General features: G+C 37.1%; 1 protein-coding gene across 7 annotated transcripts in view; it reads left to right on the forward strand.

The window, feature by feature from the left end:
• The window catches only part of DOCK4 (dedicator of cytokinesis 4), a 252,082-nt gene that overhangs the window by 148,027 nt on the left and 76,483 nt on the right, over nucleotides 1–27,572 (forward strand). For all 7 annotated transcript variants that reach the window (XR_010829121.1, XM_066991664.1, XM_066991646.1 and 4 more), the window contains 10 exons: nucleotides 7,704–7,828; nucleotides 9,354–9,516; nucleotides 10,434–10,540; nucleotides 11,786–11,942; nucleotides 17,870–17,967; nucleotides 18,107–18,190; nucleotides 18,290–18,390; nucleotides 19,097–19,178; nucleotides 20,219–20,389; nucleotides 23,341–23,533. Coding sequence is in view for 6 of the 7 variants with exons in the window: in XM_066991664.1 (XP_066847765.1) it covers nucleotides 7,704–7,828; nucleotides 9,354–9,516; nucleotides 10,434–10,540; nucleotides 11,786–11,942; nucleotides 17,870–17,967; nucleotides 18,107–18,190; nucleotides 18,290–18,390; nucleotides 19,097–19,178; nucleotides 20,219–20,389; nucleotides 23,341–23,533 (1,281 nt within the window). In the remaining variant the exon portion in view is untranslated. The remainder of the gene's footprint in view (nucleotides 1–7,703; nucleotides 7,829–9,353; nucleotides 9,517–10,433; nucleotides 10,541–11,785; nucleotides 11,943–17,869; nucleotides 17,968–18,106; nucleotides 18,191–18,289; nucleotides 18,391–19,096; nucleotides 19,179–20,218; nucleotides 20,390–23,340; nucleotides 23,534–27,572) is intronic.

Below are 27,572 nucleotides of genomic sequence, written 5' to 3' on the forward strand. Positions count from 1 at the left end.
TACCAATCTGAGCTATACGCTGTTTTGTTATCTGTAGTCAGTGTTGCATCACCCTCATAGAGGGCCACCTTTTGCATTGCTGCACTGCTGCAAGACACCTCTTCTGTCTTGTTCCCGGTGTTTCTGTAAACTGCCTCCTATCATACCTGTAGCCATGTCAGTTTGTACGTTTACTGGCCTAAAAAAAGGAGTGGAAGATTTTCTGTGTTTTGTTTTGTTTTTAATTTTGTTTTGCTTGTTGTTTTCAGAATATCAGCATGAATAGTAACTTCATTGCTGCTAAGAGATATTGAAAGTGTTGAATCGAAGGGCTGGACACAACATGGACTAAGGTTCTCTAGGCCTATCCTCAAGTTTAAATCACCTTAAATGTGTTTGAGGGTTGTTTTCTGTTGTTTTTTTTTTTTTTTTGAGATCTCCTTACTGAGTGTGGCTACACAGTTCTCGCCCTATTCTACAAAGTCTTTTCAAGAACTTTAAAGCATTTTGCATCCACAAGATTTACATCCCACATAGTACCATTTTGTCTGTGCCATGTACAGAGAGTTTCGCTCCCTGCAACTGAAATTGTTTTAAGAGCTGTTCAAGTCATGTTTAAAGTATAAAGCACAGCAACTCATTAGCTTGCACTTTACAGAGATGTAAATTAACAAGAACTTTCTGTAAACCAAATACAGTTTTATGCTCCTGCTCAATTCATGGTTCTAAAGGACCTATAATTCTGAAGAAAGCTTTCAAAGAGGCAGTTTCTAACAAAAGCTCCCAGTGAGTTCTGTGTAATTATTTTCAAATTAGCAGCTGCTGTCAAGACAGTTTAGATTTGCACACTGTAAGCTGTAACTATCAGAGATGCTATCTCAGTCAAATACAATCACACTGTGTTTTGTTACAGCAGTAAATAATTGAATTGGAATTTATTTCACTAGAAAGCTTTCTTGAGGATGACTGGCAAACTAAACTCTCTTCCCTTTCTAACAAAGACAGCTACCTTTGATCTTTGACAGCTATCTTCAGCTTGAAAAGCTTGTTCCATATTAATATGCTACAAGAAATGTTACAGTTCTGAGTATGGTTGGAATATGAAGAAAGTCTTGTTGTTACAATATCTGTGTTGCAATTGCAACTCACAGCTCCCTCAGTGTAACTTTGAAAACAGTTTTGCAATGAAGGATCGTTACTTTGACACATAGACAAGGTACGAGTATATCTAGAAAAATAAACGAACAAACAATACATTCATACAAATGTTCTCGTGGTGCTTGTCCTGACCTGATCTTCTTCTCCCTAGTGATTACCTATGTTGCTCTCATCACCTGAGGTTTAGTGCAAGCACTGAAGCTTCTGTGGGCCAGGGGCGGCTCACATGCAGGTCCTGTATCTGGGGGCACATCCTGTGAGCAGCAGGAGCTGCGGACCAGTGCTTGTAAGCAGGCTCCTGAACAGTGATAATTCAGCTTCCTATCTATGAACGAAAGGTAGTCTGCAGAACCATCCCATAATGAAACTGCAGGGTTAAGATAATAGGACCCCTGAGCATGCATTGTCAGCCTGCAAATTATTCCTGCCTCCTTTCTCTTTTCTGTTTACTTAACATTTGTGTTTTACTGTTGCAGGTTCAGCAAGGTTGACCTTGCTTAGTTAAGCGTGTCCTCCGTCAGTATGTCTTGCGGTTGTTTTAGGGCTTTAACTGGCCTTTCCTTTTGCTCCTTGTATTTGCCTCTGTCATGTAACTGATACTGATCAGGTCTCCATCCTCCACTGCGGTTTAGCCCATGATACCTCATTGCTAGTTGGATTGCGGTCATGAGTGAAGCTTCTCCTGTTTCTTCTCAGGTCAGAAACATTGAGCTGTAGTGTACCTGGTTAGCACCTACATCTGGGGCAATAAGGGTTTGGAGTTTTTCCTCTTAGCCTACAAATAGTGCTTTCAAGATGTTTTTTGCCAGGTCCAAGCTGAAATATTTTGGCAGGACCATATGAAGAGGCAGTTACTGCCAATGCTGTGCTGTACACGTTTTGATTTAGCAACCCAGGCATTTCAGTTCCTCACCTTTCACATACAATTGAATTCACTTACCAGACCAAATGTTCCTTCAGTGCGTACCCTAAATACTTGTGCCGCATTGGAAAGTGAAAGCAGTATAATCATCCACATCACTACATCTTTACGTTTATTTTTTTAATTCCATGGAACTTAGATTTCCATATATCTCCAGCCCTCCCCTGGTACCAGAAGCTCTTGTAGGAATGCTTCACTCTGTAGCTTCTAATATTTAAAAACGTAGTTTTGATTAGCCAAACAGATGAAACGATAGACTGCTAACTTAGTAGTGTCAAGGTCTAATGGGTTGCTTCTGTAATTAGGACAGAAGCTATTGATACCATTTTTCAACACGTTGTGTTATTGTCTGAAGTAAGAGCAAGAGCAAACAGCTTCCCTAGATACACTCTTTGATCCTCACAGTTCTTCCATTTTTCCAAGAGACAGCTTATTCTTACTCCAACAGGGACTAATGCCAATATTTTTTTTTCTGCTTTGTTATTTGTCATCTTACATCTAATCTACAGCAGCCTTCTGTCTTACCTGTGGTTGGTTGTATCGTGTTAACTTCTGTTTTTATTGGGATAGTGGGTAGAAGGTGGCTGTGCTAAGATAAGCAGTATTTTTATGCAGCAAAATTATTCAGAGAACACAGAAATGCAGTGCGTAACTTCTTTAGTTTTCCTTTTTCCATCTTCTGTTGACTCAGCCCCTCACCCACATGTCTAGAATTGCCCTTTGCTTCTCAGGAGCCCTAGGTGGTTTAGCTTCACAAAACATTCACAAAACGTGTTTAATGAGTCTTAGTGTGAGTGGTTCAGCTTCCTATAGCTTTTTCTTTCCCAGAAAACTGTATGTCAGTCCTAGAGAAAGCTGACTTATCTTGGATGTTTCAACTCCACACTGTTTACCACCGTTATTAACTGGATGTCCACACCTACATGTTCATTGCCCAGCCCACAAGCCCTGGTGAATTCAGAAAGCTTGAAAAAAACTGGTTCAAGTCATACAGGATTGAGGTGATGGAGATGCTCCGTGAGAACAGGTGAAAATGAGCTGCCCTTTCTTTTGAAAGAAAACCTCTCAAAAGATCTAGATCTTCCATACAACTTAATTATAGGTAGAGGTAGGCTTGTCACCTTAAAGTTGAGCAACGTTTTGCATGTTGTTTTCAGTCACTTATTCCTGTACCAAACTTTATGCTGAAAATAGCCATTGCATGTTGTCACTGGAGCATATTTAGAGAAGGTGACATTGGTACTTCTGAATATTTAGCTGGAGTAAGTATGCTGCTTTTTTCACCATGTTTAAAAGCTCATCATGTCTGACTGAGAGTCAATTTTATAGGCATGTTTTCAACCAGTAATTAAAAACTGATTGACTCTAATGTCTGAGATGTCCCTTGCTTGTTTCTGTGTAAATTCTGCACATTTGGTCAAATGTAAGACAGTAGAAAAAATCTCAGTGCACACCCACCTAGGGGAGATTTATTTGAGTCATGCAGATACTTTAGCAGAAGACACCATCTGTACTCACCAAAGTCTACCTCAGAACTTAGGTATTCAGCAGAATTTTGACTTTCAATGCTCCCTGTGGCCGTAATTGCCTCTCTTGGTGGAAACAAGATGATATAATGTGAGAATTATCCATCTGGTATACTTGTCAAGGAAGAAATACTATAGAAAAAGGATGCATATTCTTGTAATCAAACATGTAATTATAGTTTCCAGAAATGAAAAAGATCAGTGAAAAGAATATAGATTTTAAAAAATCAGACATTTGCTGATGTTTCAATACTTTATAGATCAAGTTGGAATTGTTTTTACTTGAAGGGGGTCCACAAAGGAATGCCCCAGGTTAGCTTTACACAGAAAATCTCACTTTTTTGACAGAGAATATTTTTCAAGGAAGCTTGAAGCAATGGCATTTCTACATTTGGGAAGTAAAAGAGGTTAAGATATCTCCAGAACAATATACTAAGAGCTAAATACATTTTAAAAATTAGTTCCAAATATATTTTTGTATGTTTTTATCACAGTTTTCTTTCCTTTTTCCTTTCCAGATTGAAGTTCACTTCCCAAATGCCTTTTCTTTTTTTCAGTCAGCAATTCTATTTTCTGATAAGGCTTTGTGCTTGATTTTTACAACCCCTTTGACTTTTTAATCTTATGAGCTTTCTCTCATAATATGTTCACATAAATATTGTGCTACAGATTTGTCAGGAGCTTGGTTTTAAATTCTTAACCTTCCAGTACGCTTATCTGAACTGTACAAATTCAGCATAGCTGGTTTTCTTACATTTTGGTTGCAAGTAGTGATCTCCTTTAAAGCAAAAGTGAAATACGTGTGAGTATAAATCCAGACACAGAAAGCCAAATTTAAACCAGAAGCATTTTTGTAAGGATCACAAATGTCAGATATGCCACATACATTGAGGAAAGGAAGTTGGTGTTTCATCTGCCTGATGCAGACCGTAGCCATGATATATAGCCCGGAGCTTACATTCTTTTTTGTTTCATTTTCCAGTGTATTTCAGTTGTTTCCCTTCTGCTTTTCTATCCATCTGTTTCCATGTAAATCATCATATGTCATGTACGTCATTGGTTCTCTTATAGTGTGAGAGGCTTATTCTCCTTTTGGATTTAATTTGCCTTGCATGAGAATGGAGAAAATACAACTTTTTTTACAATAAGGTGACCCACGTGCTTTGATTTGCTGTGAGACATTGAAAACAGAATAGAGCATCCTGAATGGATGTAGATCAGGACAAAAAGTGTCTGAACTATCTTCTCATGGCACTGATTGCGCACCCTGCAAAGGTTCTTTAAGAGGAGAACAGGACAGGAATTATGAAGGTACATCCACCTATGCCTTTAGTCCCAGTGATTTGATTTCATCTGACACTTATAATGATGAAACTCAATGGGTATAGAATTTTTTAAAAACCTCAAAATGCAGACAACATTTTTAAAAGCCTGCTTAACTTCTGTATAGCTGTGATTACATTTTTAGCAATGTTTCCATATTTTTCATTTAAATCCCATACAGTTTGCTCGGCTTAAAAAGGGAAAAAAAAAAGTCAAACAAAGTGAAAACTTGGTTTTCACTGGGTTTTATCTGGGCTAGATCACAAAATTTGTGGTGAAAATGTTGTTTTTTGGTGTTTTTTTTTTTTTTGGTTGTGTTTCTGTGAAGACTCCATGGGAAATGGAAAGAATTTCTTCCTGACAAAAATCATGACAAAATGTAGCACAAATGCATGCAGAATTCAAGTTAATCTTTAGAGATATTGCTGTAACTACAAGCTGTTTGCTAAAACCAGTTATATTACAAAGCTTCTCTTCTTGGTTAATGTGCAGATGTCATTTTTTCTGAACGTAAAACTCCTGAAAGTGACCAAGTGCCAGCACTGACTAGAACCAGTCCTAGAATTAGCGTGTGCCAAGCAAGGACCGGCATGTTGCGTGCTCTTTGCTAACCATACTGTGCTGCCTTCTAAAACTTCTATAATCAAATACTACTGAAATGTAGAAATAATCAGAAACTAGTAGTTTTAAGGGTAATTTTGTGACTTGAATCCTAATAACATCTTCACCGATTCACTCAAAGGGCCTTTCTAGCCAACTATTGTGAACAGCCACCTAAGGAAGAGACATGCATATATGCATGTATGGTACTGACCCCCTGATGCTCCCCCTGCCTCCAGCTATTTTCAGCTCAAGGGATTTCCTGAGCTGCTTGTGACTGTCTGTTTCATATCCTTCAGTGGATCTGCCTTCCAAGACTTCTCTGTTCTCCCCATGAACCCTTACAAATTTCTGACATTCACAACATCCGTTTCAAAGTGTTTTTTTTTTGTTTTTTACAAGTCTGCTGTCTATCACAAGAATAGCCACCACCTTTTGCTCATTCTGAACTTGGTTCCCATTGGGAACCAGACATAGATTCAGTGATTACACACTGTTATTAGTAATTTGGCTTTTTCATCCTTGGCTTCATGTAAAGCTCTTAAGTGAATACTATCTGGTCCTGGTATTTATTTCTGTTCATGCTGTATATCTGTACTCTAACATCTAGCATCATCATTTCGGAAGACAATTAATAAGATAATACAATGGCAGATTTCCCCTGCTTTTTATGGGCATGATTCTTGAGAGGTTGATAATATTATCGGTTTCCTCTTTTACCTTTTTTTTTTTTTTTTTTGGCAGTGGTTCAGATTGTGCTTTAGAGGAATTGTTTAATTAACTATTTTGCATAGAGTGATGCAATAATGTTATAAAAATATTAGAAGACTGCGCAAGATTAAAGTTTCTGGTACTTGGAAATTGCTGGAGGGTTGCGTGCAGTAAAACAAACACAAGAGTATCCTGGAAAGTTCAAGCGAGTCAAATTCAGCCTGCATATTAAAACGAAGCTGAAAATCAAAGATGCACTGATCATTTATCAGTTACAAATCTGTTAATTAATTTTACCCACAGTACAAGTATCCACCTCCTGTTTGACTTCTAAATAGTATGCCTGTAAATACACAAAACTGTCATACTTGAGTTTTTCTTCAGTGCTCAGTGAAAATCTGTTTTAATTCTACACTTGCATTTCACTCGGTAAAAGCATGTATTCTTGATTTTTTTCTTCCTGTGAAGTCTAGAAATTAGAATTTTAGAAGATGCTCCTAATGATAATGCTGTTTTTCTAGAAACTCCCATCGCTTCGAAGTAGTTTTAGTAATGTTTGTCCAGAGACAGGTTAGTTTTGACTTCTTAGAAAAAAGATTTAGCATCTGCTTAGAGAACAGGGGCTTCCCTACCACCTCACTCCAGTCACCAGTTAATGCTTCTTCCCTCTGTCTTCAACAAATCCCAAACAATTCTTCCGTTCATCATCGATAAAGTTCATGTTGTGTGTCAGATGAAACTAAGATAAAATTAGCATAGATCTCTTTCAGAATTTCTGGTTAAGGCCTGATGGATTACATAATTTGTTAATGGATAAATGTGCAAAGAATTTCCATTAAAACATGCTAGCAGTATTTAATAACTTACTCATATTATGTAACACTTAGGTAGTGCTTGCATTGGATTTGTAATTTGACTATGTTGATGAAGACTTTAGTCTCAGAATCCTTTCCAGCAAGTGAAAAATAAGAGTACTTTTTATTGCTAAACTTTAGAATAGGCAGTTAGTATAAAATATGTTGAGGCCTCTTAGATGAGAAAGATTTGAATGCTAGCTTGGCTTTTTGCTTTTTCAAAGAGTAATGAGCAAAGTAATACACCTTCTTTAAGTGTGAAAGAGATTATGTGTAAAAAAGTTCTAATGAGGAGTCATTAAACAGAGAAATGTAGAGATTACTAGTGAAAGAAAATGTGTTGATATTTCCTTAGACTAAAAGAGGAATGAAGGGAAGGGAAGCCAGACATCAGCTTCAGTCTAACTGGAGACACCGTGGTACATACCAAAACCAGATAACACAAATGAAAGTCACTAGAATTGTTCAGCACAGCAGATGTCCTCATAGGTTTTCATAGGGATGAAAATCTGAAAATACTGATAAATTGTATGATACTGTTCTTTGAAAGAAAAGATGAAAGTCTGTTAAAGTAGTAAAAGTGAAAAGCAATCAGTTTGAACTGACTTTTGCACACTTTTTTTTTTATAGGTGAAATGAGGAATGATTTATACATCACTGTAGAAAGAGGAGAATTTGAGAAGGGAGGGAAAAGTGTGGCCAGAAATGTGGAAGTGACGATGCATGTTGTGGACAGCAGTGGTCAGATTTTAAAGGTACTTCTGTTGTGTATTTTTCCTTCCTGTAGTTAATTTTGATACACATTTTCACATGTAAATAATCTTTTGTGGCCTTGTTTGATGAATACAAAATTGCTTTGGAAAGGTCATATGTATCTTTTGCTGTGTTTAGATATTCAAAGCATTTCCACTTTGCTTAAAATCTCTATCAAAGTGCATGTGTGTTTTTAATTTATGTGATCAATTACATGATCCAGATAAGCACCTAAAATTGCCACCCAAATAACTAATGATTCCATTAAGGTCCTCTAAAGTGTTGAAGCAAGATTAAGTTCTGGAGAATTTTTGATTTGATAACTTTTAGTAGATACGCATTTTCTCATGTTATGCAGAACATGTTTCAGTCATTTTGCATCATTATTTTTACTGTCTAATTGAAATAAATGAGAGATCACTGATGCAAAAATGACCCCTGTGTGGGTATTAATAAAAGAATAAATTATTGTTCCTTCTTTTCTTCAGGTTTGGTTGCATGCTGCTGGTGATACGTTAAAGGCACTACTCCTTTTAGATTTTCCTTATTAGTAGATGACTGTTTCTCAGGTTTTTCTGTACCAAAGAATTTCTGTTCACCTTCAACCTTTTCCATACATATTTAGCATCTTTTTTTTTTTTCTTTTTATTTGAAGGTACTTTTTTTTTCATATGTTCTTCATGATGTTGAGGGCTAAGGGCTGACAAAATGTAGAAAGGCTGACGGAGATAGTCTGAATCAAATTGTGTGTGTGCGCATATCTGTGAAGTGAGGTTGTGTGTGTAAATGCATGAAGTGTGATGAATGTCTATTATATATAAAACCTTTTTTTATGTTATATATGCATATATATATATATTTATGTATAAATTATATTAAGATGCAAAGGCGATCCTTTATAACTGCTGGGGAGAAAAGCTACGGCAGTAGCTTATTTTTCCTGCAGAGAATTGATAGGTATCTCCAAGACAGGACTTAGACAAACCCATTTGCTTACTTTACAATGGAGAAACCATTATGAGTTTTGCAAAAGCAATCCAATACTGTGTTTGTTCCTGGTCAAGGGATCCAGATTTCTTTACTGTTTCATGCTGGGATGTATCACTGACAAGAGCAGAGTTACAGGTTTATTTCAGATGACTAAAGATCCTGGAGTCTGGGCTGTTCTCATCTCGCATAAATTCTTATTTACTGCTTGAGCATAAATACTGGATAGAACACCCTGTATCATGGGTTTCCACTTAACATATGTTGCTTAAGCCTTCTTGATCACCCAGTTTCCCCTATAAAATGCTTTAATTCTTATCTATGTGGATGATTCTTGCCATGATTTTTTCTAATTAGCAAATGTTAACAAATTGCTACTATTTTTGTGGAGTTTACAGTATTGAGTACTATCCCACATGTGGCATTTATGATAATAATATGGATATTAAATAGTGTTCCTTGTAAGAACAGTTCTTGATGACATCTTAGGAGTGATCTAATCTATCTTTAAATATTTAATCAATATTTTTTCTTCATTAGGATTTTATCTCATTTGGCTCTGGAGAGCCACCAGCCAGCGAGTACCATTCCTTTGTGCTTTATCATAATAATGGTCCCAGATGGGCTGAGCTGCTGAAACTTCCTATTCCTGTGGATAAATTCAGAGGAGCCCACATCCGCTGTGAATTCCGGCACTGTTCCAGTAAGCACTGTTCACGACTTCTCCTAGTCCTCTCTGTTAGAGCTGCAGTCAGCACGAGTTTCCGTAACACCTCAGGAAAAAGATAGCTGCGTTAACTTTCTCTCTAATGCTTCTATGACACAGCTTTTTCAGGCTTGTAGCTCTGCTTCATGGAACTTGGTGCTTTGGTAAAGCCTAAATGCTAGGAGAAACCAGTCTAGTTTTATTAAATAGTAATAGGCAGCACTGCAGGTGCAAATGTAAGCATAATTTCGACATGCAAATTTAGAATTTACCTGGTGAAATATCCAAAATGATCCAAAATCATACCTACTCCTTAGTAGATGATTAGCAATCCAACCCCTTGAAAAAATATACAGATACAGTATGGTCAATTAACATCACTTTTGTTTTTTCTTTGTTTTTTTGTATGTATAAGAAACAGTGACATCTTCAGTCATATATAGAGAGGTAGATACTTTTTTTGAAAACAGTAGTGCAGGTTACCCTGAGGATGACCTAAAATGAAGATCATTAGGTAGAACCTACTATAGCGGATAAATAGCGTACACACAGTAAAACACAAAACAAAATTTAAAACAAAACCCCTTCTCTTCACATTGGAATAGCTAGATCACATTCATTTGGGTCTCCTGGCATTCTGTGTATTGCAAAGGTTTTGTATCCAGTGGTTTCCACTATTTGACATTAATAAAACCAAGTCACTCCAGAATACTGCTTTCTGATTTATAGTGAGATAACAGACACCATTAGAGGAGATAACATACAAATCTGCAAAGAAATGTAAAATATTCTTAGTCTGACTAGCTGCAAATAGTTCCAGAATACTTCCTTATGCTGTATTGTACCCGTTTTTTTTTTTTGTCTAAACTATGAAATGTTAATTTTAAGTGTATCTATTAACATATGTATTTCAGCAAAAGAAAAGGGTGAGAAGAAGTTGTTTGGCTTTTCTTTCGTGCCGCTAATGCAGGAGAATGGGAGGACACTGCCAGATGGCACCCATGAACTCATTGTACACAAGGTAATTTGAATTAGAAATCATTAGCTGTAATGATTCCTCTGGAACATACTACAAATGCCCAGAAACATTAGGTTGGGAAAGTCTGTATTCATTACCAAATGAGTGATAATCTTGTCTCCATTAAAATACCCATTGCTGATTGTTTAATTGCTCCTTGTTACAAACAGCAATAGAATCTAGGTGTACATTTCAGTGCACTGGATGTACTGTGGAGTCTTACTATGTTACATTATAATGAATTTCATAAAAATAAGTTCAATTAAATTAGAATGGTGATAACCACTTCCTGAATTGCTAAAAATGGAAAATGAAGCAATCTTTCATGCGGATCTATTCAATGCTATCTTATTTTAAAAATATTTCTATCTTAAGTTATTTCTTATTTGTTTCCCTATTTTACAGTTATCTTTTTGTCCAGAGGGTTTGATATTCTTCCAGATAGATTTTAAATTTGAACACAGAAATTTGTAGCTATTTATTTGATATAACCTGTTCAAAGCTTTTACTTTGTTATTACCTCAGTGTCCAGTATGAAGCTATGATTCAAAAATAGTTGCAACAGGCATTTTCCATTACTGAGAACTATCCATGAAAGCAGTGAACCGGAAAACATGCTTATATTCTATATGTGTGTGACCACTTAATCTAATTTTCCGATCTGAAATTAGTATATTTTCATTAAAGAATGTGCTGACTCATTTTGTCTATATAAATTAACCTTCGTATAGATGGATTAGATAGCTCCTGTAGGGGAAAAAAATAATAATAATTGTAAGGACATGTAATAACTTATTTTTGAAATCTTAGGTTTTATTTTGATAATGTATATGCATGTTTATATATATATATAAACACACAGATAATGCATGTTTAGGATGGCTTGATGAAGTTTTTTTCTGAGTTATAAAAATGTTTGAATATTAGTTCTGGGACATTAGTCTTTAAATATTTATGCTATTTTAAAGTACGTTTAAACATAGATACTGAATGTATTGTAAAGCAATTTTTTCATAGCTTAAATTTTACTTGACTAAAGGTAATGGTATTTATTTAAAATATTAAACACATAACTTTGCATTGTATTTTTTTCTGACTCGTGTTTTGAATAGAAACAATGTTCAATGGACTTGACCTGTTTGAATTCATTTGTATGAGACCTTTAAAAATTCTTCAATTTCTGGCAGAGAAACAATAATCTAGGGAATTGCATGCAGTACATTGATTTTAACTGGTTTGTTTTCACAGTGTGAAGAAAACACAAACCTTCAGGATTCTAGTCGCTACCTCAAACTCCCCTTTTCAAAGGGAATTTTCCTAGGAAATAACAGCCAAGCAGTAAAAACCACTAAAGAGTCCTTCTGGATTACGTCCTTTCTCTGCTCCACTAAACTCACACAAAATGGTAGGATATGTTGATTATTTAAAACATCATGAATTCAAATGAGTGTGATAACTAGCCTTTTCCGTGCCAAGCAAGGATGGATATACTCAAAGATAGCTTATGTTCTATCAGTTTTACAAACAGGATTTCTTCACAATTTTTGAAATCCAGATGGAAACCAATGCAGCATGATAAACCACTGATTTTAAGTAGTTCAAGAATGCTTTTTAATTTAACATGATATTGGAATCAAATGCAGCACTCTTGGAATCAACTATCAAAACCCAGCTGCTTTATAAACCCTTTTAATCTGTTTGCTTTGGAGTTTTTATGAAATACTTATTTTGCAGGCTTTAGGATGTGGCAGTTTGGTTTTTATTAGGTACATATTGCTTTTCTGTTTTATCACTTCTCTTCCTTTATGCCAACAAACATTTACTACTGCTTAAAGCAACCTTATACACTGGATATTATGAGAAGGAGTTAGAAATACATGTGTGATACGCTCCTTACCATTGCTGTGCATAAAATTCTTAAAATTCTTGCTTATTTGCCATACTACTTACAATATGTAGCTGTTACTCAAACAGGCTTATATTTTTGCCAAATTTTCTACAGGCTTATAAATATTGTGTATTTCCTTGATAATGTTTCTGACTATTCTTTGATATCCTCAGTTTTATATTTTTCTTAGCTATTTATTTCATTTGAAAAATCTTGCTTAGCTACCTCTTGTGTGACATGATTGTATCTTTACCCTTATCACATGTATGATGATAAAATTGCTAATTGCTTGCAAATTGATTATAGGTATATAACAAAAACTAGAGCAGCTTTTTAAGTGGAAACAGTCATCTTAATTTTCACCATTTAGTAGCAAGTTTCCGAAACAGAACTATGTGCAAAGAGTAAATGGTCTGTTTCGCTGTGCACATCCATTCTGTATTCTCATAACAGTTAGCTTCAAAGTAATAAAAGTTAGTCAATAAAAGATTTTCCCCAAAGATGATAATAGGCAATCATAAACTAAATTTGTTCCAGTTAAAGGCCTTGATTTAGGAAAATGCATGAATCTGCTGGTGCTTAGACATGCCTGAAAGTGCTGCTTGGGACTTAAGTGTCTCACTGATGAATAGTTTTGCTGTTGACTGGGGTTATAGGAATTTCACTAATTTATGTTCACGGTACAGGAGTCATTTTATAGTTGATGTAAATAGATGTGTGACATAGGGCATGAAATTTCCATTTATTTTATTTTACCATATACAGAGTAAGAGGGTGTAGAATATCTGAATAATATTGATCCCCTTTTCAGCTCTGAAAGAGTTAACAATTATTTCAGCAGTACTTCAGAGGGTGGAAATATTTTCAATAGACAGGCTCATATTTTCTCCAAGGATCTTCTTTGGGAAGTTCATCTTGGTGAGTTTCCAAATCCCCATTCTTTTAAACAAAAATTTGCCAAAATCTATTGCATGCTCAGAAAATGAACATAGAGCAAAGCATGTGGATACTTGGTCATGTGAGCATTACTTCAGTTACCCCTGAGAGAATGTAGCATATTTATTACAAAAAAAAAAAAAAAAACAGGATTTAAAAGTTCTGTGTATTGTATTTGCTTTTGTAGTAGATATTTGTATCAGTATTTTTGAAAATTGCTGATTTTTTTAAATCTGTTTTTAAATGTGGAGATTTTTCTGAAGTTGTTGGAGATTTGCTTGTGTCTGCAAACACCAATGTCCTGGAAATTAATTGGAAATTACGCTGTTGGTCTGGCTGTGGTTTGGGGGAAGACCCCAAACCCAGACTCGTAAAGGGTATGACTGAGTTAGGCCACAGCTTTCCTAATTTGCTGTGAAATTTTACTCAGCTGTCATTCTCTCATTGACTGTTCCCACATGCCATCAGCCCTCATGCATATTAAAATTATGGGGACTGGGGGAAGGAGGCTGGCTTCCAGTTGGTGGAATCCATAACTTCCTTACCCTAGGTGCTTTGGAGGGGACTTGAGGATTATTTCCAAGCAGTTTTCAGAGAGCTTCTAACAGGGGAGCCTGTGCATCCATCAACAGCTCTTGTGAGAACCCATCCTTATTTAATCTGTCTGTCAGTTGTCTTTTCCTTAGAGTGACCTTTGATCCTAGGTAGTTAATCAGTTGATGTTAGCAAAACAAAAAACAAAACCAAAAATATGCCTGTTTCTTACCTGAATTTGAGTTGTATTTCAGTTGTATTTTATTTTCCTAAAAAACAGTAGAAGAGAGAATATAGTATTTTTCTACTGAGTAGTTATCAAAACAGTCCCATGTAGGTTTTGACATTTAGGAGGGATCTCTGCCTGCCAGAGAATCAGGATCCATCCAACAAGTTGGAGTATTTTAGCAAGCTGGCATCCACTGATTTCTCAGCACTGATCAGCACATCCCCAGTAAGCAGCTGTTCATCAGCAGAACAACATGCCATGCAGTGTGTTTCTTGCAATGCAGGGGTGTAATCCATCTATCGGAGGAGGGGAAAGAAAAAAAAAAAAGTGAAACTCATGATTAATAAAAGTAATGGGGTAACTTTTCAGAGTAACCTCCTCTTGGTGGGGGGTGTTTGGCAGCCCCAGAAGCAGCCTGCTGGAACAGGAATACAGATTGCTGGTTAAAAGTTTGGCTTTTTCATTTGGAAGTGCAATAGTGCTGCACTAGGCCAACTGCTGATGTCTTGGGATTTATAAGACAGAGACGGAAAGATCATCACCAACCTGTTCCTTATACACCGAATTCTAAACCATTTGTTACACCTAGCACTTTGGATTTAAACTACTGACTTTGAGAAGGGAATTGTTTTGTTTGGCAAGAGTGGTAGCTCAGGTGTGGGCTATTTTTTATGTACAAATCAGATCGTGGTATAGAGAAGGCATTGGAAATGTTTTTCTTCTTCAGCAAAGTTTATCAGCAGCATTGACTTCTTCCCTTTTCCAAAACTATGCTTTCCTAGTGGACTTATTTTTGGGGACATTTTTATATTCTCGTTTCTCTTACTACATGATGCATTACTGTCCCTTCCCCTTGTGATTCACGTCAGATTTTCTATTCATGTCATTTATGCTTGGGCTATTCGCTAATGCCATCTCAGCAGTGTCTTTCCTCCTTTGCATTTTCCTTGAAATAAGTGCTTTGAAGTGAGTGTCTTACATTTGCTTTCTCCTTCTTTTTTTAATCCTCCAACAAATCCTTAATATTGAGTGTCAGCTATCTACCCACAAAGTTCTTCCAGCAGACCTGTAAAGAAGTATTTTTCCTACTATGAACTGACAGCTTTAGCTAGTTTCGCTGTTCCTCAACTTAAGTAGAGGCTTAAACAGAATAGAAGGTAGGAGTCCAATTAATTATCCAGAAGACAAATACCGTTCGATATGGTTTTGTAATGTTTGTTACTTGAAAACTCCTGACAGGAGAAATAATAAGATCTATCATTTGTCCCTGATCTTTGGAAGGTGTCTCTGACACACCTGGGACCTTTCCTCACCCCTAGCGGAACTCAAAGACCTCTCTTAATCCAAACCCTTCCACACTAGCATATTGTGAAGCAAAACAAAAAAAGAAACGTATAAATGCATGAAAAGAATTTGCGCCCACCAAAAGCAGCAAAATATTAGTGGAATAATGTAGAGGGTTTGCTGTTAACAGTTCTGGCAAGATTTCAGTGCAGGTGGAGATTAATTTAATGTTATTAAGGGCAGAAATGCTATTCCATTCCTTGTTATGGGAGAGAGGAACTTTCCTGGAGCAAGCTGGGAAAGAAGTGACAAAAAGTGTGTGTGCATTAAATGTTATTTGAGTGTGAAAACTGTCTGTGGTAGAAAGAACCCAACTAGCTACTGAACCAAGAGGAAAACTTGCAGTTATCTACTTCTCTTGGTACATGGCGAGGACATTTCAGAAGAACTGGATCCTTCTAAAACGATACTGGACTGTGATCAAGTGGAGAGTGTTTCAGCTTAAGCCGATTGAAGGGTTGGACAGTGGTTAAAGTTTTATATTTCAAGCAGCCAGGCTTTGTGAGATTCTGAAAAGCTGGTTAGTTAAATGTGCAAGTTAGTAAACTTGAAGGTAAAGGAACTTTGGGATTTATTTGATTCAAGAGTTTGAAAATCTGTGGAACTTCTGTGCTCTGAATGCAACTTGGAAGGAGTGCTGCAGCCCTAACTGAGAGAGTCATGGGCAAAAAAATGTGAGGAGTAAGCAGAGAACCTACACCAAAAGGGAGAGAAATAACAGCAATGTGTCAGGGTTCAGCAGGGGTCAGGATGAAGTGAAAACTGTTAAAAAGCCAAGCAAAGTTCACAAAACTCTGTATTCAGATACTGAATGGTATTTATTGGACATGAAATTCCCCATCTTGTAGCAAGCTGGGATTTCTTTTAGTATATCTCTGAAGCTGAAAGCAGTAACACATGACTTAGTAATAAATGAGTACCTATGGATAATAAATATATTACACGAGTAATAAATACAGTACCTATGTTTAAGATAGGTGGAAGAGTAGATATGTTAACTGGGCCATCACTCTGATGAATTTGGTGTAAGTATTTACAAGAAATCATAGATGAAAAAGTAGACACGTAGCTAAATGGAATATGCTATAAAACCCAGGATGGGTTTATCAAAGGCATTTCGTGCCAGAATAAACTTCTTAATCTTTCTTTTCTAAGGTTTTTTTGTTGTTGTTATTCAGAGGAAACATAGCAGATCTAAACCATCTGGACTTCAGTGACACACCACATGGGAAATTACAAGAGATACAGATTAGAATAAGTATTTTAAAAATTGGTAAATAACAGGCTAAAAGGGAAAGAGCAAGTTGCACTGTAATGGAAGGAATTTCCTTCCTGAATGGAAGGAAAATACTACAAGATCTGAAGAATTTTGCCTGGTACTGATTCGTCTCATTTGGTGGGGTGGGCCTCGGGGCTGGAAGAGCTTGGGAGGAGGAGTTGCTTCACTAAAACCTGAGACTATAAAAAGCCTGTTAATGAAATTTGCTGCTAATAGGCAGTGGAAAAGGCTCATCAATTGAGGGAACCAAATTAAAATATGATACAGACAAACCAAAGCAACTTTGTTTTAAATGGTTAGCTAGAGTAGAAATTAGATGAAATCTAATAGTACAAAAGGCAGGATCATGCCCTAATGGAGACTACTGGGGATTCTGCTATTGCCAGGGAGCTGAACGGCATTAAAAAGAAGAAAGAGTTGTTTGTGTCACCAAATGTATCTCAAAAAAGGAAAATTCTACACCACACACGCCAGGTGTTTGCAGAAGACATACGAGCCTGCTAATGATGATACAGAAAACAGTGATGAGGTCTCATCTGTAATGTTGTGTACCACGTCGATCAAGAAGGCTAAAGGAGAGTGGATTAAAACTGGAGCAAGCATGAAGACACTTAAGAGTGGTTTAGCTCAGAAGAGTTTATTTCAGTAGAGATCGTCTTGCTTATTAATAAAGCAGAGGCATTATGTTTGTGCTCTAAAGAGACATAGGAATATGAGTATTTTAAAATACATAAAAACAATTCATACCTAATTATCAAGAGACTGTTTCTAGCTGTCAGAAGACAGCTCTGGAAGGTGTCCTTCAATGGGATAAGAGACAGGAAGATAATTACTTTTATTAAGGTGGCAGCTGACAAATTTCTAAGCAAGACTGCATAATATAGTTGCCACAAGAGATTGATTTTAGTGACCCAATACCATGTTTTTATTTTCTGTTGGTGAAGCAATTATGGGACAGAATGAAAAATTGTTATTGTTGGGCAGATCATATTATAGCAAATCTTGAGATGTTTTCTTTTGTTTTAATGAAGCCCAGTTTTGCTGAGTGGACTGTAACAGTAGAATTTAAAATCTGAAATGCAGCTTTGCTTCCAGCTTTAATCTTGCATTTTGTCTTGGCAGGAGATATGCTTGACCTTCTGAAATGGAGAACCCACCCAGACAAAATTGCAGGTTGCCTATCAAAATTAAAAGAAATTGATGGTTCTGAAATAGTGAAGGTATATACCATTCTTTCATTTCTTCCTTTATTTTGCTTTCAAGTAATATGAGGGAAATAATTGTCTGTCACAAGTATACATATTTGTGTGTCACAAAAATACATATTTAATAACAAACTGCCTCTTATTCTTCAATCAGTTTCTTCAAGATACACTAGACACTTTATTTGGAATTTTAGATGAAAACTCTCAAAAATATGGATCAAAAGTATTTGATTGTTTGGTAAGTTTTGTTTTGTGAGAATGCTTAACACTATTTAAGAACGAAGTAAAAAGAAAAAAAAAAAAGCAAAAGCTTTTATTCTTTTTCCCTCACATTTAGGTTCACATAATAAATCTGCTGCAGGACAGCAAGTTTCACCACTTTAAGCCAGTAATGGACACTTACATTGAAAGTCACTTTGCAGGAGCACTTGCATACAGGTGAAGTCTGTACTTTTTCTAACTGATTTGAATACTGAAAGTTACTGGCATACTAAGCAGAATCAATCATCAGGTTAAATTAAACTGTAATAGTAGGAATAAAATTTAACGCTTATATGAATGCCCAGATTTAGGCCATTAAAAAAAGGAGTAAAATAATTTTGAGTTACCATAAAGGTTACTTGTGAAAGGCCTCATCTTGGCTTAATTTTGTCTCTTTTTCTTCATTGGCTTTCTTTATTCAAATGACTTTGACCAGCATTGGAGCCTTAACGTCATTCAGTTACAACTGTGTTTGCTGTGTAGATCAGTACACTAATAAGCATCACTTACTATGCTATACTTTGTATTTATTTTCTAGCTGAACTTTCATTAATGTGAATGCAGTTTAATGAGACTGCAAACCAATTCATGGAATAGCAGGGGTAGTCTACGCTGGCAGAGACTCTTGTATCTTAATGAGCTTATGTATCCCTGTTGAAATAATTCCACTGCATATGTGATGATGACAATTATTTCCTGTTCATTAGAGGTCTGTTAGGTCTATCGGCAGGCTGGAAACTAGCTGTAATATTGGGCTTGTAGTGATTAGCGAAACTTTGTGGTTTTTTTCAGTGTTTCTTATATGAAAGATTATTCTGCATTCTAAGTTCGTTAACTCTTCTTCCGCTTCTGTGTAGTAATACTTTTTAATGTGTTATTCTAGAGATCTTATAAAAGTACTGAAGTGGCACATTGATCGAGTCACCGAAGTGGAGCTGCATGAGCACATACAGGAAGTACTGAAGGTAACAGAAATCTTCAAAGGCACCAACAGGTTTAACTGAGGAAAAGGAGCACAGTATGTGTAAATGATGGAAATGCAGTATTAATTCCAGGGAATTGCAGGCTGTTTTAGTGCTGTCAGTTTATTCTTTTTTCTCTTTTGTTAATAAGGTGGTCAATGGAGCTTGCTACCACTAGACTCTGGAAGTCTATGTTCCTTACTGAATGAGGATATGCATGAGTAGGAATTGAATCTAAGAAAGCAAAGATAGATTGCATTGGTAGTATTAACGTCTGTCACTAACGGAATCTAAATGGCAGACAAGAATGCTGACTTACTGGTTCAATCCTGACAAGAGGGAATTTGCTAAAAATGGAAATTTAGTTGCTCTCATCCTGTTTTGTACATCAACAGAGCACAGTGTGGAGACAGTCTGAGTTGTACAACAGAATAATCCCATTTGGGACAGGAGCTGTGATCTGGAAATAAGATATCAGTGTGGTACCCTGTGCTTTTCTAAGCTGCTGTTAACTTAGGTGTTTCAGTAATAACAAAAGGCTGTGTATTTGTTGCATTCTTAACAACAATTTAAGTTTTGCAACTTAAACTAAGCTTATATTTTGGCATTATCTTGTTAACAATTCACAGGAAAACATTTTTAACATTTAACAGGCAGAGGAAATGCCACAACAGCTCAAAAGTTTGAATCTGTTTCTTATATTGGCCTTGCATGTTTATGTCCTACATCTTTCGGTAGCCACAGACATGCAAGGATGCATTGCAAGGGACAATGTTGAGATTATGCAGTTTTACATTTGTTAAATAATCAAATGTTCACTGGTTTGTAGAGGTTTTAAAAGGCAAGGGAAGAGTATTTCTGAGTATGTGCTTTTGTAATGTTAGTGTTTCGTTCGAATTTTTTTTTTAAAAGTGCCAAAATTAAATAGCAGTCTCCCATTTCAGACCCTTGTCATTATATTAATTATATAATCATAGCATTTGTTGTTTTTTTACATGAGTTGTTTTATTTTTATGAGTTATCTCTGATTTTGACATTTGTAGGCACAGGAATATATCTTTAAATACATAGTTCAGTCTCGAAGATTATTCTCTATTGCCACTGGTGGACAAAACGAGGAAGAATTTCGCTGCTGTATTCAAGAACTACTTATGTCAGTACGCTTCTTCCTGTCCCAGGAGAGCAAAGGAGCTAATGCTTTATCCCAACTACAAGTAAGTTTGTGAGTGTGCCTTGATAATTGCCACTTTCCACATGCATTATAAAAAAATTATGTTCCTTACCTACATTTCCAGGAAAGAAAATGTGTTTTTGTTAAAGCAAAATGACATTTTCAGTTCATGCTCATACCTTTGCCCTATACTGTGAAATTTTCATACCAGCAGCTTTTGAATATGCTTGACAAAGATAATCCTGAATCTAATAAATAAAGTAAACCCAATATTAATTTTTATTTACGGACAGTTTATGTTGTGTTTTTGGCAATGCCAGTGGTTAAAATGACTTTCAGAATTGCTGGGTACAAATAAAGGGATTTCTCTGGTTTTGGCACTTTATCACAGAATCACAGAATCACAGAATCGTCTAGGTTGGAAGAGACCTCCAAGATCATCTAGTCCAACCTCTGCCCTAACACTAACAAGTCCTACACTAAACCATATCACTAAGGGCTACATCTAAACGTCTTTTAAAGACCTCCAGGGATGGCGACTCAACCACCTCCCTGGGCAGCCCATTCCAATGCCTAACAACCCTTTCAGTAAAGAAGTTCTTCCTAACATCCAACCTAAACCTCCCCTGTCTCAACTTTAGCCCATTCCCCCTCGTCCTGTCACCAGGCACGTGGGAGAATAGACCAACCCCCACCTCTCTACAGCCTCCTTTAAGGTACCTATAGAGAGCGATGAGGTCTCCCCTGAGCCTCCTCTTCTCCAGGCTAAACAACCCCAGCTCCCTCAGCCGCTCCTCATAAGACTTGTTCTCCAGACCCCTCACCAGCTTGGTCGCCCTTCTCTGGACTCTCTCGAGCACCTCCATGTCCTTCTTGTAGCGAGGGGCCCAAAACTGAACACAGTACTCGAGGTGCGGCCTCACCAGAGCCGAGTACAGGGGGACAATCACCTCCTTAGACCTGCTGGCCACACTGCTTCTTATGCAAGCCAGGATGCTGTTGGCCTTCTTGGCCACCTGAGCACACTGCTGGCTCATATTCAGCCAACTATCAACCAGTACTCCCAGGTCCTTCTCTGCCAGGCAGCTTTCCAGCCACTCATCTCCCAGCCTGTAGCTCTGCTTGGGGTTGTTGCGCCCCAGATGCAGGACCCGGCACTTGGCCTTGTTGAACTTCATGCAGTTGACCTCAGCCCATCGCTCCAGCCTATCCAGATCCTCCTGCAGAGCCTTCCTGCCCTCGAGCAGATCGACACACGCACCTAACTTGGTGTCATCTGCAAACTTACTGAGGGTGCACTCGATCCCCTCATCCAGGTCATCGATAAAGATATTAAAGAGAACCGGCCCCAGCACTGAGCCCTGGGGGACTCCACTAGTAACCGGCCTCCAACCAGATTTGGCTCCATTCACCACAACTCTTTGGGCCCGGCCATCCAGCCAGTTTTTAACCCAGCAAAGCGTATGCCAGTCCAAGCCCCGAGCAGCCAGTTTCTCGAGGAGAATGTTGTGGGAAACGGTGTCAAAAGGCTTACTGAAGTCAAGGTAGACCACATCCACAGCCTTCCCCTCATCCACCAAGCGCGACACTTGGTCATAGAAGGAGATCAGGTTCGTCAAGCAGGACCTACCTTTCATAAACCCATGCTGACTGGGCCTGATCGCCTGCTTGCCCTGCAAGTGCCGCGTGATGACCCTCAAGATAATCTGCTCCATGAGCTTTCCTGGCACTGAGGTCAAACTAACAGGCCTATAGTTCCCCGGGTCTACCCTCCGGCCCCTCTTGTAGATGGGCGTCACGTTTGCTAGCCGCCAGTCGACTGGAAAAGCTTGTTTTGTTTTAACCACATTGGACCTGAAGAATTTGAACTGAACTAAAGGCTCTCTGAGTTTTCATTCTCTGCAGAAGACTTTAAATTTTGCTAAATTGTACCTTATATATATACCACTCAGGTGGCATATATTTATTTCAGCTGACTACTAAAATAGACTAGTGCTATAGGGAAGAGGCAAAACACACAGGAGACAGATCTCTACAGTAAGTGTGGTAGATTTAGCAATGTAGATGTACTTCCTAGTCTTCTTCCCCTGCTTCTGTAACCAAGGGTGCTTAAGATCTGTAGAGAATTATTCATTTCTTAAGCTCTGTAGAAAATTATTCTTCCAAGAAGACGGCAAATCAGAGAGAAAGGAATGGAGAGATGGTTCTTCCATCTCTTATCACATAAGCAGCTGGAGTGAAATGTTTACAACAAAATTATATGAAGAAATGCGTTTGGAATTCTTCCTGGGTATCTTTAACCTTGTATGTCATCTGAGCTGACACCAGAGTGAAGAAAGCAGAGGTAGGAGTAGCTTTTCTCAGTTACAGGATTTGGAGAGGAAGAAGGGAATGTCAGTTCTAGCTTCCTTTCTCTGGCATTGTCCTCTTGTCTTTTTCAGTGTTTCCACATTGATTATAATCACCAATAAATTCACAGCCCTATTTCAGGGTTGTTGAAGTGAACCAAGACTGCCACTGCTGTCTCACTCCAAAATAAAAATTTTCATTACTAGAAAAATGAAAGATATAGAGGCTGTTATATTCCTTATCTTGAAGCCAAACAACTCCCCCTCAAATCTTTTTGTTCTGGTATCATCAGCAGGCTTCTGTTATCACTTGAAAAAAAAATCCTCTCATGCACAGATCACGAGGAACATGTAAATAATAAATATTTTTGTTCTAAGCTGAGCTTTTTACTTTCACTTTGTCATGAAAGAAATGAACAGTCATTTGATAATGCTTAAGGGAAATAGTCACAAGTGTAGGCCCGTTAATGAATGTGAGGATATTTCCTCGGAAAAATCTGACCAATTTTAAAGCTACTGACCGCCCTTGAAATGTAAAAATGGATATTTTTCTACAGTTACTTACATGTCTATAGTTATTTAAATTCTATAAATATCAAACCTATGCTGCAATATCTGACTGGCCAATTTTTCCCTTTTCCTCTAGGCTGTGTTTCTCAGCTCATTCCCATCTGTGTACTCTGAACTTTTGAAGCTCTTTGATGTCAGAGAAGTGGCAAATTTGGTTCACGATGCTCTGGGCAGCTTGCCGACAGTCATGCATGGGGATGAATCCCTTCAAGCTGTTAAACTTCAAAGTATTGGGAAAACTGTAGAGAGTCACCTGTACACCAACCCAGGTAAGGTTGCCCTGGGCTGCCTGCAGTACAGGTCAGCAGGTATTGAGGGGAATCATGCCCCTCGTAATAGCGCTTCCCAAGTAACAATTCTTGAAGCTCTGTTCTGTACAAGCTGCTAGTTAACAAGAATACAGTTAGTTAAATTTAGGGGTTAGATTTTTAGAGACAAGTACTCTTAAAGTACAGTTTTGTTTTGATCTTGTGCTGGCTATATGTTTGTGAAGGGAATTTTCATTATATTTTAAAAGTAATTATAAAGGAAAAAGCTCTACTAATTTGTTTTTTTTTCCCCTCCTTTGGGGGCAGTTCAGCAAACAGATTCTCACTTATCCATTAAGTTTTATTTGTGTAAATCTTGCTAGTTCAGCACTTTTGATCCTCCATTTTCTTAATGTAGCATAAAAAGCCTACACAGATGCAAGTGATACTTGGTGTTTATAGCATATAACAGCGTGTGCTACATGGAAGAAAGAAATGCTGTGCGGTGGTGTCACCAATGTTCTTTTTTTTTTTTTCATTCCTAAGCAAAACACATAGAAATGACAAAATATTAATTTTGAGAGGAATTAATTTTGTAATAAAAAGTGTTAATTTACTTACTGAAAGTGCTCTTGAGAACTGTTCGCTGATGGAGTCCAATAGAAACATTAACTTAGATCATTTAAAACATTGAACACCTAAGGACATTTTGAAAAAAATACCTTTAATGATTGTACTTTAGAAGTTTGAGCTCAAAGAAGTGAGATCCTGGCTACTTTGCTTCTTTCTGGTTGCAAAAGCAGCTTACTCTTTCCGTTGTGAGTCTCCACAGCAGTCTCTTCCAGAACAGTGAGGTCTCCTTACAGCTGATTCATCAGGCCTTCAATACTCTAGATCACTACCATATTCATAGAGCAATATTAAGGACACTCTAACTTATATTTTGTATTTTCCAAACTCCCTTGTGGTAGGTAGCATTTATTTCCATTTTCTTCCCATTATCTTGGTTAGGTCAGCCTCACCAGAGGATCTAAGAGAATGAATGTATTTAAAGAGAGTTATTTATTGCCACGTAAGAGACTCTTGGCAACTTTCTTGGAACTGTAAATCTAGTTTCAGATGTATGAGAATTTTTTTTTGGTAGCCTACTTTTGTAAAAGTATTTGTTTTTCATTCAAATGCAGTTTCACTACTAAGAAGTCATCAGAGTTGGTTTCAGCTATAGAAGCAATGAAAGTTGCATGTTAAAATTTACATGGAGTGCAGGTTATACACAAATTGAATATAAATTCCTTAAACCACAGGGAAACTGATGTGAAAGACATTGGGCAGTAATGTAAGCTCCCAGTGTCCATGACGGAAATCTTAGGCAAACACTTGTACAGTGTAATTTCAGTCATCCTTGAGTTGAAGGGTCTTGTGGAGATCAGTGTCTTGGTCTCTTTCCCAGTAATGTTTTCTCTCTTTAAATATATAAAAATATAAGTAGACTTTAGGTAGTCAATCCCTAGAGGGAAGTCTTTTGAAAATCCTATTGAAAAAATAAATACTGCACTAAGCCTTGTTAATGTGTAAAGTAAACCATACATCCTAACATGAAGTTGAGGCTTGCTGCTATGAAAATAATTGATTTCTGCCTCACAGATGAAGACAATGAACACTTCAAGCTGCAGTACTAGCTGATACATTTGGACTAGGTGGAATGCGGAAAATAAGTATTTGTTCGAACTTCTAAAAAAGGGGAGGGCACTTCTTAGATAACATTTTCTATTTTGTGGAGCTTGCTGAGAAGCAAGTGAGAATACGTGAGCATGGGAATTGCATGCATTTTGTGCTGCTAGGGCTTGAACGACTAACACATTAACTCCCACTGTCGCGGAAATCAACTGACACTGCATTTGTGCTTTTGCTAAAATCTGGAGGTATATTGGGTATATTATTGAAAACATATGTCAGACATGCCAACATTGATTTAAGATGCCCAAGCACAGATGTTAAGTGCAATTTCAGACATATTAGATGCATCTGGTCTCCGCCTACTTCTCTTTAGAGAATGCAGGTGTCCCATTGGTTATATATTGTATTTACTGAAAATGTGTGGGTAGGAGTCTGAAGTGACTCTGTTACTGAGGCTTTGGCTTGAGCCTCTAAAATACAATAGAAACTATCTGTATTTTAGCAATTTTAGATTTTAGACTACAGCTCTTCCAGTAACAACTACAGAGATGTTAAAAGATGTCAACAGATAAAGTCTGTATCTTAGTCCTGTCATAGTGTGCATTGCAGCTCTTTATGTCATGATGGATGTTCTTACGTCACAAAAATGTGTCTTCTCAGAACACGAGGATTTGGACCTCTACTCAAGAGTAGCTGGATAAGACTTTCTCTATTAGTGAGGCAAACTGTTCAAAATAAATAGAGGAGGAGTTCAATTCTCTGACCATTTACACTATAAATATCATATATACCAAAAATAAAGAATCTAGGAAAAATCCTGAGTTGTTGTTTTAAGGACATCTTCATGTGTTTATTTATTTTGTTCATATGAAAATCTCTGCTTAATATAGAATGTATTTCTTACCTGCTTTTTTATTTTTTTCCTTATTTGTCACTGAAATCTACTATCAATAGATTAGAAATGTGACAAATCTATTTGTTTTCTTTCTGAGACTGACTGCTTCCCTTAGTCTGTCCCCTTGAATGAGTTTATCTGGGGATTGCAACCTGTGTATCACAGGAGAGTGTACATGTTGGAAACTGTGTTTCTATAGCCATTCAGAGGCGAATATCTAGACACAATCAGTAAGAATAATTTAATATCTTTGAAATAGCTCACAGAGTGGATGCTGTTATATGTTACACTTCCTATTGAAAAGAAAAAAAAAATGCTAGCAAGATTAGGGAAAGATACCATTAACTGATAAGGAGGTTCAGGCTTGGGAGCTCAGTATTATGTTTTCCCTCTGATTCCACAACTTTTTCTAAAGGCTCACAACTTCTTTTTAATAACAGTTGTAACATATTTTAGTGCTCATTGCAAGCTACTATTAACACACACTTTAGAAAATTGACTCCAAATTTTTCAAAATGTAAAGGCTTTATACGTTGATCCATATATTTTTTTCCTAGTACTCCAGGATCTTTTTCAGTTTAATTAGTATTTCTTAATTTGTCTTCCATACCAATTTATTGTTCCTTGGAGTAGTCTGTGTATGTGTGCTTATACACCCCAGCCTCTTGGGGAAGGGATGTGTGTATGCATAAAAAATCAGCCTTTATTAGCAAAGACCAGAAATTATTTTGTAAAAGCCATGCAAGTAATTCTTTGCATCTGTGGTTCTGAGGAGTTTCTCAGCCATACCCATGTTTTTTCTTCAGCACTACAGGCAATTTTGAAAGCATTTCTTCATAAAGGTTTGAAAAATGACTGAGAACAGTGACATGTCAGTGTAGTTGCAGAACAGGCATATATGTTCGGTTTTGGAATTGCAGTGATGACTGTTTGGCTTAAGCATTTTCTTCTCCTACCTCCCCCAAGTACAGTGGTTCTTCCAAGCATGCAAGCATAAATTGAATAGGTCCAAATAAAACTACCAAAAATAAGAGCAACTTCCTCACTTTTCACTGTTCAAGAGCTTCTCACTGTTTATTTAAAGATGTCCAATTAGACTAGTTCTTGTTCCAAGTAGGCTGAATTTTTGACCATCTGTTCAGATGTAGTCGTTGAAATGAATATCATCTTTCTAATCTTTAAAATACACTGGAGTATAGAAAATTTTGTATGTCTGTACAGGTGCTTTACCACTAACTGAAAAGCAAGGGGGAAAGTTGTGCTGTGGGTTAAATGTTTAATGTTAATGTAGCTTGCACAGGAAAGGCACAAGGATTGCCCAGAGTGGTCTCTCTTTCCAGTCATGCCAGGCATGAACTTGAAAAGCTCAATGTCATAATTGTTTTCTCTCTTTCTGTATAGTATTTGCAAAGGACAAGTATTAACATTTTAAACAGTCAGCTAATTTGGCTTTCTGAACAGAAGAGAAATTAGGACAGTGACTGATGG

Source organism: Anser cygnoides, chromosome 1 (genome assembly GCF_040182565.1).
Source record: "Anser cygnoides isolate HZ-2024a breed goose chromosome 1, Taihu_goose_T2T_genome, whole genome shotgun sequence".
Taxonomy (NCBI): Eukaryota; Metazoa; Chordata; class Aves; order Anseriformes; family Anatidae; genus Anser; species Anser cygnoides.